The sequence below is a fragment of the Apteryx mantelli genome, chromosome 5, assembly GCF_036417845.1.
Source record: "Apteryx mantelli isolate bAptMan1 chromosome 5, bAptMan1.hap1, whole genome shotgun sequence".
In the NCBI taxonomy this organism is placed as follows: Eukaryota; Metazoa; Chordata; class Aves; order Apterygiformes; family Apterygidae; genus Apteryx; species Apteryx mantelli.
Genome location: NC_089982.1, coordinates 53,690,146 through 53,707,166, shown reverse-complemented (window position 1 = coordinate 53,707,166; position 17,021 = coordinate 53,690,146). Strand labels below are relative to the sequence as shown.

Here is a 17,021-nt window from a genome sequence, read left to right as displayed (position 1 = left end):
CCTCTTCTAAATAGTCTCTCAGCAAAACTAGGTACAAAAAAACCCAACAAAATAACAACAAGAGCTACTGTACAAATACTGCAGATTACGCTTGTATGACTTAGCAAGTTAAAGTTCTGCATTTCAAAGGCAGCTAGCAAAACAAATGTAACATCAGCTGCATTTTATTGTTTAAAGGTGAGGGTAGCATGCTTGATTCCTGCTGTGCTGGGGCTCTAAGTTCACCCACTTCAAAAGTGCAGGAAAGAAATCCTGTTTTATTTGCAGTGATTTCCACTCAAGAGGGGCAGAGGCAAGCATGTGAAAATGCTTGCTTATTCTTGTACTGTATGTTCCATAAATGTATTTCCAGACGCCCTGGCTTCTTTGCAAAAATCTATATGTGGCACTGTTGTAAACCAGCTGCATACTCAAAACACATTCAGTGAATACAAGTTCTAGCATGTGCAGTTTCAGAAGCAAATCAAATAGGGTCCTGTTTACAGATGGCCTGTGGTTTTTTTCTTAATTCTTCTACTGCTGAGTGCTTTCCTATAAAGCTTCTGTTGAAAAAAATGCATTTGAGTGCATGAATAATTATTTTAACAGCCCAGTTTGAGGAAGAAACTAAGTTGTGACACAGAATCATTAAGCAGTTACTGAAGTAGTAATAGTGTTTTTTATAAAGTGTTTAAAAAAACCACCATTCCCTAAGCAAGGAACAGCACAGAAATAAATGCAAAGGTTCTGAAGACAGAGGCAGGAAGACATGATGTATGAAGAGTACTGCAAACAAGCACGAGAGTAGGATATTTAGTGAACCATTTATTACAAAAACAACAAGCAACAGTTCCTTGAAAAAAAACAGGCTTTCATCAGTTATTTCATCTAGTCACTGCAGTAGAATACTAGAAATATCACATTCCTCTGCAGTGGAGTAATGTGTTGGCAATTCTTCAGAAAAAGCTCTATGCAACAACTACATTACATCAAGTATGTTAAAGTATCTCTTGTATTGGAATGGAAATAAGCAAGGAACAAAGTACATCTTTCAAGAAGTTCTAAAGTCAGGTTTCCTATCCTAACTCAAGCTGTCCTCCTGTGCAACTCCCACATTGGTGATTATTGTTTAGAACAGACGAAGGCTTCCTTTACATGGCACCAGAGCCTACAGTAGGACATAGATCAGATAAAACATGCTTCAAGTGAAGCAAAGCTGCAAGAACCTGAAGACTGTCTCAGTCTTGTGATGAATACACCTTCATCCTCCTGCTTTGCAAGTTCCAATTTAGTTCCTCTGAGAAACACTGATGTCCTAAACCCCCTCACAAGGGAGCTGTACCAGACAGATGCTGCCAATACTGCCTCAAGATACTTTCCAGAGGAATCAGCACAGTTTGGTTTAATAGTGACATTTACCTAACAGTGCCAGCTTCCCTGCTTCTTCTTAAACGGCAAGAGACACACTCTCAGTAGAAAAGCCTTTTAAGCCACTTAAAAATTCAAATCAAGAGAATAAATATATGCCTGTATTTTGTAAGGCACCAGTAGCAGCTAATTTGGGATGGCATTAACACTAGCTGTATTTTAAAATTAAAGATGTATTTACCAATTTGGAGATTAATTGTCCACTGTTTCAAACCATATTCAGATATTTCACATCTAGGACTGAGCACAGAACAATTGGAAACAATTCATGGAGCTATATGACACTTTGAAACGAATGTCCAAAAGCCTTTCCCAAACAGAAACTTGGGGTAGACTAAGTACACAAGGTGTGTTTTGAAGTGTGGGTTTTTTGTTTTTTTTTTTTTTGGGGGGGGGGCAGGGGAGTAGGTATTTGTGTGAAACACTAACCCTAGCAAAAGTAGCTGCTTTGAACTTTCATTGCTTTATCTACTCAGTATGATAACTTTTTGATTCTTGTCTAACACTTTTCTGAATTTTTCTGCAAGTATTAAAAAAACCCCACACAACTGAGGGCTCTTATTTTAGAAGTATTAAACTTTGCAACTTTTAAAAATAGTTTGAAGCATGACAAAAAAGCCTACTCAGCCTACAGGAGGAGGTCTTTGTAAAGTGAGGGGCATTAAGTCTTCAAGAGAATACATTGCTTTTTGGTACCTATAGAAAGGAGGAAGTAAATCATGGACAGAGGTACTGGCCTTAGCTATTGTTTCCAGCTGACTAATGTTAACATAGTTGTTTATAGTTGCTATTCTGAGCACTGTAAAGCAGTAGCAATACTAAGACACTTCAAATGGCCACAAGCTTCCCAGATTACGTGATTAACCATTCAGCAGCATTTGTTATGCTATATATTATATTATATACATACTGATGTTTCTTTAAGGAGTAAAGAGTGGTTATAGGACATTACCACAATTTTACCAAATGCCCAGTAGTAATATGAAAGTCTCAAATTCTCAAATTCTCCCTTAGAAAGTTTCAAATTACTATTATAGTTACAGAAAAAAAAAAAAAAGTAGTTTGTGCTGTGTTGCTAGCAATACCTCAGCTGCTAAACACAAACATGGACAAAGATAGGGAATGTTAAGCTATTGCTGGGTCTTGAAATATTTACACTAGAGAGATTTAATTGTTTAAGGAACAACAACGAATCAGATAGGGAATTGTCTTGCCTTAACATGTAAACTATCTGATGTAGACTTCCACAGTACTGTTTCATTCATCTTCAATCCATTAGGAAAGTGCTCCTCTTTGGCACAGATATCAAGGAAACAGCAGCAAGCTTGTGCCAAAAATTTAACTGAGCTGCTAGCAGTCATATGGGTTGGTATACATATGTTCCTCCTCTTGCAGTTCAATATTCTCAGAGTAAAACTGGAAAACTGCTCAGTGCTACAAAGCATCTTTTTTTTTTTTCAAAAACAAACAAAAAAATAATACACCAAACCTTATCTCAACCACTCCCACTTTCAGGAGAGCAATTTGGACATTTTCAATTGGGGTCTGCTCAGAGCATTCTCAAACCCTTGGAGCTCCTAAACAACTGAGAAAAAGATGCTCAAGCTTGGAGCTTCTATTGAATGCTGCTTGGCCTAGTCCTGATGTCTGGCCGATTTCCTCACAGTTAAACCCCTCCATGATCAGCAAGACTCCTCCCTTCCCTGTTTTCTCTCAGGCTGAACTCTTTCCCATTTAATCTTTCTTTTCAGCACCTGCAAATGCTACCAAGTTCAGAGCTCTTCTCTCTTCCCCTGCCTGAAGCTTGAACTCATGCCTGCTCTTCTAGCGTAGGTACTATTTGCCATCACATTACCTACTGTATTTACTCAGTTTTGGGTTTTGCTTTGTAGACTAAACTAGAATAGCCCCCTGAAAGATCTCATATATGCAGTTGCCCTGTGATCTGTTAGGCAGATAGTCTCTAACTGCAGTTAATCTTATGTCAGCCTCCAAAGGCAGCAGCACACTGTGGTGGCAAGGCTTGCCCATTCCAGTTTTGCCAGGAGGTTCTCATAAACTGTTTGTAAACTGACTTCAAAAAACAGTAGCTTTAACACAGCCGTTGTAAAGCTCTGTTTAGTAGTAATAGGCATACAGAGAAGCGAAAGGAGTGCAATACAAAGAAAACAGACAAGAAAACCACTGGCTACATGCAATTATGCTTTTCATTATTGTCCAGCCCTCCACACCACACACCTCTTCATATTATGCACTGAGGATTTTGTAGTAGCTTGTAGCTTTTATATCCACATTACCTATAAAATATTTTAAGCTTTCTGTTGCAGAAATTATGTAGTCCACGCCTTGCATGAAGAAGAAACTTCACTGCAGCAAAAAATAAATGCAATTTTGTTCAGGAAGACAGGAATTTGTGTTTTTTCTCCTCCTCTCCTCACATTCTGAGAGAACTCAAGATTAACCAGTGAAAAGTTATTTGAAGACACACCAGCATGTCCTTGCAAGTAAATGAGTACCAAGAAATTCCCTCACTCCTAAGGAGAATATTCTTACAGATATATATGCATTTCTGATAGCATTGATATATGGACTGTTAGTATCAGTCATTGCAAGTACGATCACAACATTTTTTCTTGCTTCAGGTATAACATATTAAAGCCAGGATGTGCCTAGCCACAAGTCACCTGTAAAGAACTTGGAAACACATGTGAAAAATTGCACTCAATTCCTTAAATAGGGCCACACATCACACCAGAAGCAAAGCTAGCCAGACGGAATACTCTTGGAAGTCAAGGAATATGTGTGTTCAACAGAATACTGGAGATAACACAGTACTTTGAATACAGATCATTAAGGTCATCCTAAAACTTTGACATTGTCCCCTCCCCCCCAAAAAAACTCAAAACATCACACATCTAAGGTTACCAAACCAGAGCTTAATCAACCTACTTTTATGTCATTCATTGATAACAGGTCACAAATTACCTCACAGCCAAAGAACATTACACTTTTATTTCTCATGATCCATTTGACTTAAGACTAACAGGAAATTTATTCCAAACAGGAGATTTTATGCTGAACCTTATGTAAGGTTTGCAGAATATTAATAGTTATCTATCCCATGGTAAGTTAGCTCCTTGCTAATGAAATGTAAAAAGAAGGAGGAGATATGGCAAGCTTTTCCCCTAGCACATATAGCCAAAGCTAACAGCAAATTGATTTTGCTGAATTCGGATTCCAAAATCTTACAGCTCCTTTCTAGGTTCAAAATGCGAAGTGACCATTCTGTACACAAATGACAGGGTACCTGCGACAGAGAGGTCTATATTTGGCACAGTGATACACATTGCTTCAGGCAGCTCCCAAGTACAGTCAGGAAGCAAGAGCTGGCTGGAGTGGAAACACTAGCTGGGAAGTCTAACCCATGCAATCAGAGACTTCCAGAGAAAGGAAGATCTGCAAGATTCCTGAGTCCTCACAACTAACACCGTTTACTGAACAAATTGATTAACTGGACAAAAGGCCCTTCAGACGCATTAAACTGTTAGATTCTCTCTCAAATCAGGTAACTTCTTCCCTGGCTGCAACTCCAAGAGAAGCTAACAAACTCAAAGAAAAGGAACAGGCCGAGAAACAGCGTGATGAGCAATGATTTTGTTAGTAAAAATCATGAAGCAGGTTAATGTCCTTTAAGAACCTACTCAAGATGAATCATGGCCCTCCCCACAGTCACCTCGCAGCAACATCCTTCCAGTAGGGAAGGCATTGACCCCCATTCTCCTTTAGTGGCAGGTTCTGGCTGGATAACATTAAGGTCAGACACCTGCAGCCTTCAGGTATCTGGCAAGGTTTGTATCATACTACAGACATACCATGCTTCATGGAAAACCATGTATTGGTTACCGCCTTCCCACACCTCCAAAGAAGGATACCAGAGTTTTAAGTTCACTTTCACACAGACTAGCTACTGTAATGAAACACTACAGATACAGGGGAAAGGAGGTCAGTTAGATTGGACTCATGGGTGGAAGGTAATTAATATCTTGGACAAGTGAGTGCATGAGGAAACTGCTTTTAGGATCCCTAAAAGAGACTGGCTGTTCTGGAAAGAAGAAAAAAGCATAAGAGGGGCTGAAACTAGATTTTAACCTTATTTGCAGACTCTGGTGCATTTCAGATTTGATCAAGAAAATGCACACCTACGGCAGATATCCTTACAGGATAACTCTCCAGACCAGCATTTTGAGAAAGTTTGACAGTTTCAGGCCAGAGAACCCAGAGGTTATGCTCGCTTTTTAAAGTATTTTGTTTCCTCTTGGCAGCAAGTCAATTCAGCTTTAAGAAGTCACATGGTAGATAGCAGGAATGATATAAGCTTAACAGTGATTTGCAGTACCAAGGTTTGGTTTAGCTCCTAGGTTCAGTGTCAGCACAGAAACTCAAGATTGTGAGAATGCTTATCAAAACTAAACTGCTCTGGTTCTGCTTCACTAGTATTGTGAGAGGCTACACAAAAAAGTCCTGAATTACAAAGTTTACCTATCCATTTCCAGCTGTATGGAAACACAATGGAAATCCATTTGATTTTGATTTTTCATCTGAAAAGCCTTTTTTGTGTAATAAATTGCAACAAAACTTAGTGATGAACAGAGTCTTCATCTCTCATGGCCTGTTCTAGTTTTAACTCTTTGGAAGCATCTCTGAATTACCCATTTAACTATAAGATCAAGCCAAAAAGTCAATGGAAAGAATTTAGCAATTTTGAACTAACAAATGAATCAGTATTTCAAGACATCACTAAAGTCTTTTAAGGTATTTCTAATGCAACTCAAACATATTTGCTATAATGTTTGGGGAAAGCTATCTGAATTATTTTCCCCCCTGCTTCAGTTAGTTGCAGAATGCTGAAGTCCTTCAGTATGGTCAACTTTTCCTAAGTTCAAGAAGAACAAAATTCAGTGTGTTGAGCTCCTCTCTCCCCAAGCTTTCATTATTCTAGTTATATGCTATGAAAATATTAGCAAGAGAGGAAAAGGGAGCGCCACTGGATTAGACTCGCACAAAACTTAAGTAAAGCACACGGCAATAACTTCACTAATGGGATCTCAGTGACTTAATCAGAGACAGTGGTGGGTAGAATCTCAGAACAAACTGTCAGAAGAACTACACTTTAGAAATAGAGGCAAAGGATATTTTGGCTATGAAGAAAGTTTAAATAGTTTGCTTTAATTTCTAGAAATTAACAGCTATCAGAGAAGTAATATTTTTGGCACTTTCAGATCCCCAAATAGTTTTCATTGCACATAAGGCTAGACAAAGCCCTCATACCTAAGATAGCACCAATAACAGGAAGTTTTGTTTAATGGGGAATAATTGAAAGCAATGGTATAATTTTAAGGCAAAGTGTAGGTAAAGTATAAGCATATCAGAAATCTTATTTGTAGGAAAGGAGTAAAAACCCTTTTACTTTACAGGCTAATAGGTAGGCTGCATTCAGCACAAGGAAAAAATACAGTGGTAGGCATTTACATTTTAGACCTAAAGTAATCATGTATATTCTTATCTTATACTGTTCAAACAAATCAGATTCCTTGTGGCCCGGACTGTCACAGCCCTTCAGTCCAATTCTGTGGGTGGCAGTATGTAATTTTTGGAAGTGGCTGACAGTAATAGAATTTGGAGCAAGAAACTGGAGTGACATTCCAAGAGACCGCCCCCCCCCTTTGAGTCAAAGACGTGACTTTACCAAAACCATATTACCTCAACTATTAGCAGGCTATTACTTTTCCACAGTGGTTAAGTATATCCAATTAGATGGTTGTGCACATTTGCTGGGACTGAAAAACAGTTGCCCTCATTTCTGAACTGTTTTAAAGACCTGAACTAAGACTCCAAAAATTACACACACCTTCAGGTTACAACCAGGTGACTCAAACACCTCATTTTGCACGTCTTTAATTCTAGTAGATATTTTTACTAATAGAAAACATACAGAAGGCATACTTATTGTCATCCAATACTATACAAATTTTTCTATGTATTCTATTATGGAAAAATCAGCTTTAGAGAATTATGATTTTCATTCCAGAATATGTGATTGAAGGTCATGCCCTCTTAGATCAAAGGGGGAAAATAGTTACAGAAGGGAGAAAAGATTTTGAGGTATCTAGCCAGATTTGGAAGTCATCTTCTCCATTTCACAAACCACTTTGGTATGAGAAATCCAGTTGGCTTCACCTCTTAAAGACAAATTTTTAATTCAGCAAAAATTTCACATTCCAACTAAGATAAACGATGGTAGATGATAAACTGGTAAACGATGCTCAGCAATCATTTTGAAACACACACACAGAGGCCTTTTTTTTCTTTCTAGCTTGAAATGCTTGCCATATAAGCTCACAAAAACCAGAGTGCTTGACATGGTGTTTACAGGAGACAGAAGAAAATAGATCTTTGCCAACTCCTGTTTGGGACAGGACCAGGGAATTTTCTCAGAACACATGCCTCCTATTATTTTAGTGTGTCATCTATGAAGAAAGTTTGTTTGATAATTTCTTTTTCAGTTATAATTATAAAATCTCTACTGCCAAGTTCCTTGAAGATCTTATAACTAAGTTTTTATATATATTTTTTTTTATTTCTTGTTGTAGGGGAGTTTCCTGCTTCCTACCCAAAATTGGCAGTGCATGATACAACCCATTGCTTACAAGTTCTTGTTTATTCTAAAAAAGATACACACAAAAGATTTAGGACAGATGAATTGCTTTCTCTCCTGCAGCATACATACTTGAGACATGACACAGTGCTACACCATCACTTCTCTCATTCAGTGATCTGAGTATTCAGTAGACTCTCTACATTTATTTGTGTCCCTGCCAAGTGATCCAAACACACCCGCAACTGGCTTAGAATTAGCTGAATTTATGCTATTACCTGAGGAAGCAACCAGGTTGTTGGGATCTGGATGTTAAAAGAAAAGGTATTTATTGTGAATGACTTCTTCCCTCCATAAAAATCAGCTGTACTTTCAGAAGCAGAACTTAATCATCCTATTATATATAATAAGCCATGCTTACATATATTCCTAGTGACAGTGTCACAAAACTGCTCTGGATTAAGTGGGGGAGGGGGGGCAGGGGGGGAAGGGAACCACCAAACAACCACAACAACCACCTGTTTCAGTTCTTTTAAGACCATAATTAAGGATAGGAAAGCTCTAAATTGCTATTTTAAGAGAAGTGACAAGTCTTCCAAGAGATTGGTGGTTTACAGGTACCTTGCTCAATGAACAAGTCTTTCACATTAGCAAGGTTCAAGTCAGAACAGCATAAATGCACTTTGAGGGACTCACTCCATAAGGGACTGCAGAGACAGATTTTTAATCTCATTTCACCACCTGTATATAATTAACGTGAGTATTTTGGACTGTTTTATAATCCTAGACTGGGTGGGTGATGAAGAATGACGAACAGGTTTTGCTGGGTATAGCTGGGTGTGCACACTTTTCAAATTACAGTGTATTGTACTGTAGTCATTTATAGTCAAGCTACATTTGCCACTAGCTATATTGCCACACTGTTAAAAAAAAAGCACATAAATCACAGAAGCATTTCTGAATCTCTACAGTATAATTACAAAATGTAGTTTGTAAAATCTGAACAGCAGCCTACAGACTAGTTTTGAGATTTTTCTCCTCAGTATTAATCAGCTAGAGCTGAATTAGACACAGGCTCAAACCGGAGGGTCTCATTTGGTTATGTTCTCCCCTTTCTAGAAAACACAAAGCTACTGAAACTAGGTTGAACAAATCATGTTATGCCCTGAAACAAGGGCTCATTCTCCTTGGAATAGCATAGAGCTGCTTGCCATACACACTCTGTGTCCAAGGTCTATTTTTTTCCTCTTTTTACTTTCACATTCTTTGAGTAATTTTAGTAATACTTCCACAAAGTTCTGTTATATAACCAAACTATACATGATATTTCAATATTATTCCTTCTAATAGTACCACACCCTCCTAAACACATTCCTTACCAGACAAGATTTGATGATGACTGGGTAGAACCTGTCTCCCCCCCCCTCCCTTATTAACGATTTGCAATTTAGATAGAATCACATTTAGCGCTAAAAATATAGCTCTATGCCAGTCTAAGTGTTCTCTTAGAAAGTGATACCTTAATTTTAAGAATTAGATTAGGTGGTAGTAGCCCAGAGACAAGTTCTCTTACCAGAGCTTGATGATAGAACAGTTGCTTTGTGAGAAGGTGCTTTAATTGTGCAGATATTTTCATTTCCTCTCTTCAAGGGAAACACAGATGACACCATTTTAACCTTGGGAGCTGAGGCACTTCGTATTGTGATTGGGCCTTTCTTCGGTGTATTCTTCCCTTTAGCTGCCCCAGCTTTTGCAGAAGACATCTATTAAAAAACAAAACAACACACCACACCACTTTTTGGCATCTGTAATGAAATATTGACCACACAGATAAGGGACATGTTCAGCCGTTTGCTGTCACATGGTCCAAAGGAAGCAGTCAGCAATATTATCTGTAACTGAGAGCTTCAAAAATAATCTCTTAAATGGCCTTAAGCAACATAAAAGTTTTATCAGTGATTAGCTTAATGACAAACATGCTAAAGAGGTTACATGTGTTATCATTTTAGGTCAGGGTTCCCACCCTGCCCCCCCCCCAAGCTTTAATTAAACCATCTGATTACATGAATGCACCTAATCAAGAAGAATTCTTCACCAAGCAACTACAAAGTCAGCATACTGAATAGTTAATTATCCTATACTATCTGAAATATCACAGCTACTGTAATAAGCTTCCTGGTCTAGGTCTTAAATTACGACATGGAAACAGGAAAACCCTTTCACATTCACGTGCATAGACAAAATACAAATTCAGGAACAGGACCAGGACAGATTTAAAAATCACTGGTTTATATGTAGCCCTCATCTATCTTTTGTACAGAATTCTTGCTCCTGTTCAAACAGGCACTAACTCAGAATTATTTCTGCTATAAAGTTAAGCCTATAAAGGCAAGCATACAAGCATCTACAATCTTCCTATTTTTTTTTGTGACTCGAGCAGATACGCAATGATTTGGTCATCTTACATGCACTTTCACACATTTTCAGAAATTAACTTACACTTACCAGAGGATAACATTAAATGGATTCCATCTGATTACTGTGGGGGACATTTTAGAGAATTTACTCTATGGATTTTCCAAGTACCAACAGCACAATTAATACAGCAGAGTTTTCCATCTTGGCAACCTGACAAATCAAAAGCATCTCTTTCAACCCTCACTTCCAAAAGGAAGGGGTGAGACAGCATCCAAGCTTTAAAAGACCTCAGAATTGAAAGAGGCAGTCCTTGCTTTCATGTCCATTTAGGTCTTTGAGTTATGCCTAATATTATTTATCAATTTGTTCTGCAGTACTTCAAAAATGGATAACTGCTTCTACCTCACCTGAAGCAGCTTCCTCCACCTATTAAACTTCAGAGCTTTTCTGACAAATCTAGACAAAGCCTGCCAAAACTTTTGGCAGCACCAGTTTTACTGATAATACATGCTGCCTCCATTTCACTAACTTAAAATAAGATTGTTGAACTCACGAGCAAACAACAGAAGGGACTCTGCACAGCCTCAAGACTCCAACTCTGCGTCCCTGTGATACCTTCTGTGATTTCTTCCACCCAGCCCCAAAGCTATTCCATTCTTTCCCACCATTCCTTTTCTTTTAAGCCTCTTTCAGAGCATTTGAAAGCAACACGTTTCTCCTGACAGGTAGCTGACTAGCCCAAAAACACTTCCCAACCAATCAGTGGATACATACCTTCCGGCCAGGAAGTTTACATCTTCCAGCTGGCTAACTGCCCCAAAAAAGGTATATGCCTTCTGCATGAAAATTATTTCCTGGCTGGTCTAACTATTCTAACAAGCCCTATCTTTACTTCAAATAAATAAATAAAAATCCCAAATTATTCAAAGCACACATTTAAGTGAGAACGCTAAAGTCCTTGACCAACTTGCTGGTCTTGGGATTTTGTGTTACTTAAAATTGTTAATATATGTGCAACATTTCCATAAAAAAGTTTAAAATGTATAATTTACAATTTTTTCAAAACCTGTTTTAGAACTAATTATTGAAAACAGCAATTTATCTCTAAGTTCAAGTTACAGTATTGCTAGTTATCTTGATAAAAGTATTGATACGCATTCTATTTAGAAAAAAATCTTAACAAGTTATGCTATACAATTTTACTAGTTTGACCAAATTAAGACTTGCATACTTTTATTGGAAAGCTTACTGCCAGCCTTGTCTTAACAAGGCTCAACAGAAAGCTTTTTACACCATGAAATAAAATGAAAGCTGAAGACACTAAATGCCACTTGAAGTGCTTGCTGTTTAGTTAAAAGTTCAACCAGTTAGTAAAACTGTACTTCTCTCCCTTTACTGAGGGGAGACTTTACCTCAGAAATCTACAATTTCATTCCGATTGCACTAGTAATCTACAATTACATTAGTAGACACAAACTCCATCCTGCAATTTCCATTCAGCACTGTGCAATGCAGAATTCCCCTCTTCCACACATACAAACATATAATTATGTTAAAAACACTTACCAAAGGAACCGAGTGCAAGTCAAATGTTTCATTTGCTGTATCTTTTAACAATGCTGCTTCCAGAAGCATTCCCATGTTGTCGTACTGCTCTTTTTCAACTCCAGTCTGACAGATATTTTGAGCACAGGGCTGCATTAAAGAGTTTGAACTTTCCATTTTATCATTCAGCACCCCTTTTGAGTTCTCTACACATGTTAGAAGTGCAGCAGAAACCAGAGAGCATGCTGAATTGGAAAAGCTTGCTTTGCCAATGTCTTCCGGGTTCTGCTTTAATGCAGGTGTCTTTGAAGCCTTGTGGGAAGCGTTTCTGGAATGAGTTGTGGCATGTAGAACCTGGCTAGTGAACAGATCTTTGCTAAGATGTAGCTTATGGGGCTTATTCACAGGCAATTCCACTTTATTATCTTTACCTACCTCTATTTTCTTTTTCAGCACTTTTATGGAAGGGGACAATTGCCTCGGGGAAGCAACTGGTGAAGATGAGGAAACAGTAGATAGTTGGGGGGATTGTGGAGATCCTTTTAATGATGCACTCTCTCTTGACTGTAGCACAGGCCTGGACATAACCTTTGGCTTAATATTTTTGAAATTAGGTTTGGGAAAACTAACAATCTCAGATTTCCTTGCTTTGGTTATTGTTGACACAATAGGAGACCTGCCTACTGATTTTCCTGCTATTTGACCTGAACTAGCTTTAAGCAAAGGCCTTCTATCATGCTCTCCTACAAACACTTCCTTGGGGATTATTTTAGAAGACTTGTCTCCAAATTCTGCCATAGCTGAAATGGAGAAAGTTGTATTTTTTGATCGCTCTTTAGGGGTTGAAGTACATAGAGCAGAACTGCTTTCATCAGCCACAGGATTGAAGACCACAAAAGTTGTTTCACATTTCAGTTCAGGTTTAACAGTCCTCTCTGGTTTTGGTATACTGCAAAGTAGCGTCTCAGACATGAAGGACCTGTTGTTGGCATCTCCAAAAGCAGCATTTCCAGGGATACTTTGTTCTTTGGTTAAATGTTCACATGTTTTCTTTGATATTTGTTTTCCTCCCAGATCAATAGTATCTACTGGGAGGTGGTGTTCATTGCTTACAGGTCTACCCCTCTGTGTTTCAGCAGTGGAATGTCCCATTTTGTCATGCTCAGGGGTATGCTGTAAGGCTTTCTTTTGCTCATCTTCACATGTATTAATGTGCCGTGATAAGAAGTCTCTCCTGTGAGGATCTACACATCCAGCAGTTAGTTTTACGAACTGTATTTCCTTTTCCTGTGGTTCTTTTCCAATGCTGTTAGTGGTTTTTAGATAGTGTTTGACATCCGCAGAAGCAGGACAAAGCATCTCAAGCTCTGAATGGGCATTTGGGCCTTGTGAAGCCACTATCAGAGAGAAGAAATTAGGTGGTTTTTCTGGGCCAACTATATCAAATTTCTCTCTTGTACATACTTCATCAGAAGATATTAGTGTTTCCCTCAGATGCATGTCTCTATTGTGATCATTTCCCACCATTCCATCCATAATATTAGCAACATCTAATGTGCCCAGGTGGCAGTGTATCCCATCTTTCACCATGGACTGCATGTTCTGCTCTGAAGCAGGAAGAGGCAATACACAGTTAGAGTCAGTCTGACTATAAGGCACCAGTTGTTCAATACTTGGATTTTGCATTTTTGCTATAGCAAGGTTATCTTTTGAAAAGTTTGTTGCTTCATTCAGGTCATAGCTCAAAGTACATGCACAAGTCTGTTCAGTCACAGATGACTTGCATGTAGCATCTGCATCTCCCAATAAAGCTCCTGTGCAGTTATACTTACCAGGAGTTTTCTGCAGATCAAGTGCTTCAGTACACTGCTGTTTTAAAGGAATACTTTTGAAGTAACTCTTATCTTCAACATTGGTATCATAGTCATGCTCAGTCACTATATTTTGGTCAGTTGAATTACTCCGCATCTTGGTGGCACAGTTCTTTGAGCAAGGTGTAGCTTTGTTGCATGTGTAGTTATTCCCATTTTCATCCCTTACAAGTAATGAAGGCTTTAAGCCATTCTTTGCTTTTTCATCTGACTTTTCAATATCCATTTTGGAGGCTAAATTTTAAACTATTTTCTTTTTATATTTATTTAAAATCCAAGAGAATGCAGATTCTTCCGAGCTTTGCAGAACAAACAGCTTTTCCCTGGAACATATCAATTGTCCTGCAAGACACTCAAGAAACAGTTGTCTTCATCTTGCCAAGAATATTCAAGAGTTCTAAAATTAAAAAGAAATGAAAAATGGTTAGCCAAACCAGGATCACATTTTTCTGTATTAATCATTGACTGCTTTAGGTAATGATTAGTTTGCAATGAGAAAAGTAGTAATTCTTGATTTTTTCCTCTAACATGAGGAGAATTAAATCCTCAAAGTACAGAAATATGAAAACCACAGCAGGGAAGAGAAAAAAATGCTTATCAAGAAATACTTTCGAAAAGGTAAAATAAAGCCAGCACAGTAAATAGCACTGGAAAGTAAGTTACTAAGAGCAAGAATGCATCCTTCAAAGAGTTGACATTTTTGCTTAAACCCTATTTTCCTCAGCTCGGAACTAGACTTAAGTAACTACATTCAAGGCAAGCGCTTTTTCAAACCTATCAAAGGTATAAAGCTTCCCAGACAGGCTGTAGGGCCTATAAACAGTTTGGATATAAAAGTAACACTCAGAAAATAAGACCATTCTAGGAGGACTGCAGGAATTTTTGTGTTCGCTATAGACCAAATAAAGAAAAAGCTGTGGACTGGAGACATCTCTTATGGGGGACTAGATGCATCTATCTCAGATTTAAGCATCAGTAAAGAGTCCATGGACAAAGAACCAGCAACAAGCCACCTAGATCAGACATTCCCCGTACAATCCCCTGCCCCACCTCCAAATTCCAAAGAAAACCAAGGATGAAATGGCTGGACTAGAAAGCCCCTGCTTAAACTCTGCTGGTTCCTTGAGGCTGGGCTAGATCCTTTGCCTACCCACTATTCTTCAGTGCCTATGGAAGCAGGAACAATATTAGTATCCTTATTTAAATCTGCTATTAGAAAAAACAGAAAGCAGATTCCAGAGTTCTTTCAAAACATCTTCCCTGGAGGCAGGACAAGAGCCTGCCCTGAATAATTTTCCATTGATTCAAATCAACCACAGAATCAACTACTGAAAAGTATTTGCAAACTTTGCTTTCAGTGTTGTTTTGACACATTAAGACTAGTTTCTACTCATTTGGAAACTAAGCCATAATACAGTTTGCTCATCAAGTCATACAACATCAGGTTAAAAGGATCCCATTTTGATTTAGCAGTAGCTCAGATCCAAATAGCATTCATATTTCTTTCAAGAGTTTTCTCACTACAGAAAATAAGGAATTCCAATATGCCAAGCAGTAAGAGTGAGATCCCAAGAGTATGAAGAATGACAATACAGTAGCAGCTTACAGTACAGATTGCTAATCATGCCAAAACTTGACATACCACACAGACAGCTGAGTAAACCTCAATTCAATCAATGCTTAAGAAGCTCTGAGAATAAAGTTAGTTTTGTGATCACATATTGGGAGAATAAAAGGAAAAACCCCCACACAAGCAAGGATTAAAGTTGCATATACAAATGTGTACATGTATCTATTGAAGTCTGCTCACTTAAGACTTTCACACAACCAGAAAAAACATACAAAAGAACCCCCATTGATTCAACTATTTTTAAGCAACATTTCACTTTGGTAATAGTTTCATGATCACCTAGTTCAGTTTTAAATACTGTTTTACAGCCACATTTAGAGTCTAAAGATGACTTGCAGAAGAACAGTGAAACAGGTATTTTTAAGGATTAACTATCCTGAGTAAAAGTCTATAGCAGATTAATTAGTATTAGTCCTTAAAATACTGACATTTTTACTTTGCAAGCACTTAATATTTTTCATCAGGCTTATGAAACCACTCCCTGGTGATGCTAGACTCTTTAGATTTAAAACCTGTAATACTAGGTGGAATGAAAGATTAACCTCAACCAGTATCTGCTCTATAGGGCTCACTGGTAGCAGATGCACAGAGAAAATAGAGTTATTCTTCCCGGAATACTCCCCCTGTTCCTGAGAATAAATGGTTTAGGGAATTACCTAAACCAAACACTACTGATAAACTTGCATTGAGTTTGTCTTACATCTACAGGCATTATGCATGCCTGGCCTCCACAATACCCTCCGATGCAGTGCAAAAGAGGCCAGCTGTCTCGTGCTTCCAATAAAGCTCAACTTGCCAGACTTTGGTTGTATATTCCAAATGCTTCAACATCGCAAAAAAAGTCTTAGTTACCGGAATTCTAAGCTTTCCCTTCCTCAATAGCTTAGATACGATGAGAGCTTGAGAGAACAGAAGTATCGCTTTGGGGAAAAAAGGGAAAGGAATTTGGCAAGCAGATTCTCTTAAAAGGTCAAGTGTTTGGTTGCCACCAACCTCAGATCCAAGAGAGGTATACTAAAACATGCACAGAAGAGGGGTCACAGCTGTAAGTTTTTGTAACTTCTACTCATCTACAAAGGGAGAAGGAACAGTTTGATAGTGACTAGTTTAGCATTAAGTAAATAGGAATCAAAACATACAAATTACTATGAATAATTCAAGTTACAAATTTACAGATTACTACAAGAGTGCAAGTCTGTTCATATTAGTACCAGAATGCAGACAGTAATAATTTACACTTTTCCTGGTACTCCATCTGGAACTCAACTCTTTCACCCACACACAGTGTTTATTTAAACCCGTCAGCTATGTTTGTATATTCTGTACTAAGGGCAAGAAAAAAGTCTGAAGGAAGAGGGTGTGCCCAGACATGCAGGAAGGCAGTCTAAAGGTGCTCTCATCACCTGAGCATGCTTTGACACTAGACAAAAAACATATTTCAGTGTCTATATTTCAGCAGAAAATGGTATTATACTGTTACAATTACCGTGGTCGC

The 17,021-nt window shown here is 38.1% G+C and overlaps 1 protein-coding gene across 6 annotated transcripts in view; it reads right to left on the bottom strand.

The window, feature by feature from the left end:
- Window positions 1-14,179, bottom strand: part of MTUS1 (microtubule associated scaffold protein 1) — an 89,080-nt gene extending 74,901 nt beyond the window's left edge. For all 6 annotated transcript variants that reach the window (XR_010884425.1, XR_001293558.2, XM_013949529.2 and 3 more), the window contains exons 1-2: window positions 12,047-14,179; window positions 9,636-9,825 (exon numbers count right to left, since the gene is read on the bottom strand). Coding sequence is in view for 4 of the 6 variants with exons in the window: in XM_013949529.2 (XP_013804983.1) it covers window positions 9,636-9,825; window positions 12,047-14,122 (2,266 nt within the window). In the remaining 2 variants the exon portion in view is untranslated. The remainder of the gene's footprint in view (window positions 1-9,635; window positions 9,826-12,046) is intronic.
- Window positions 14,180-17,021: the final 2,842 nt, after the last annotated feature.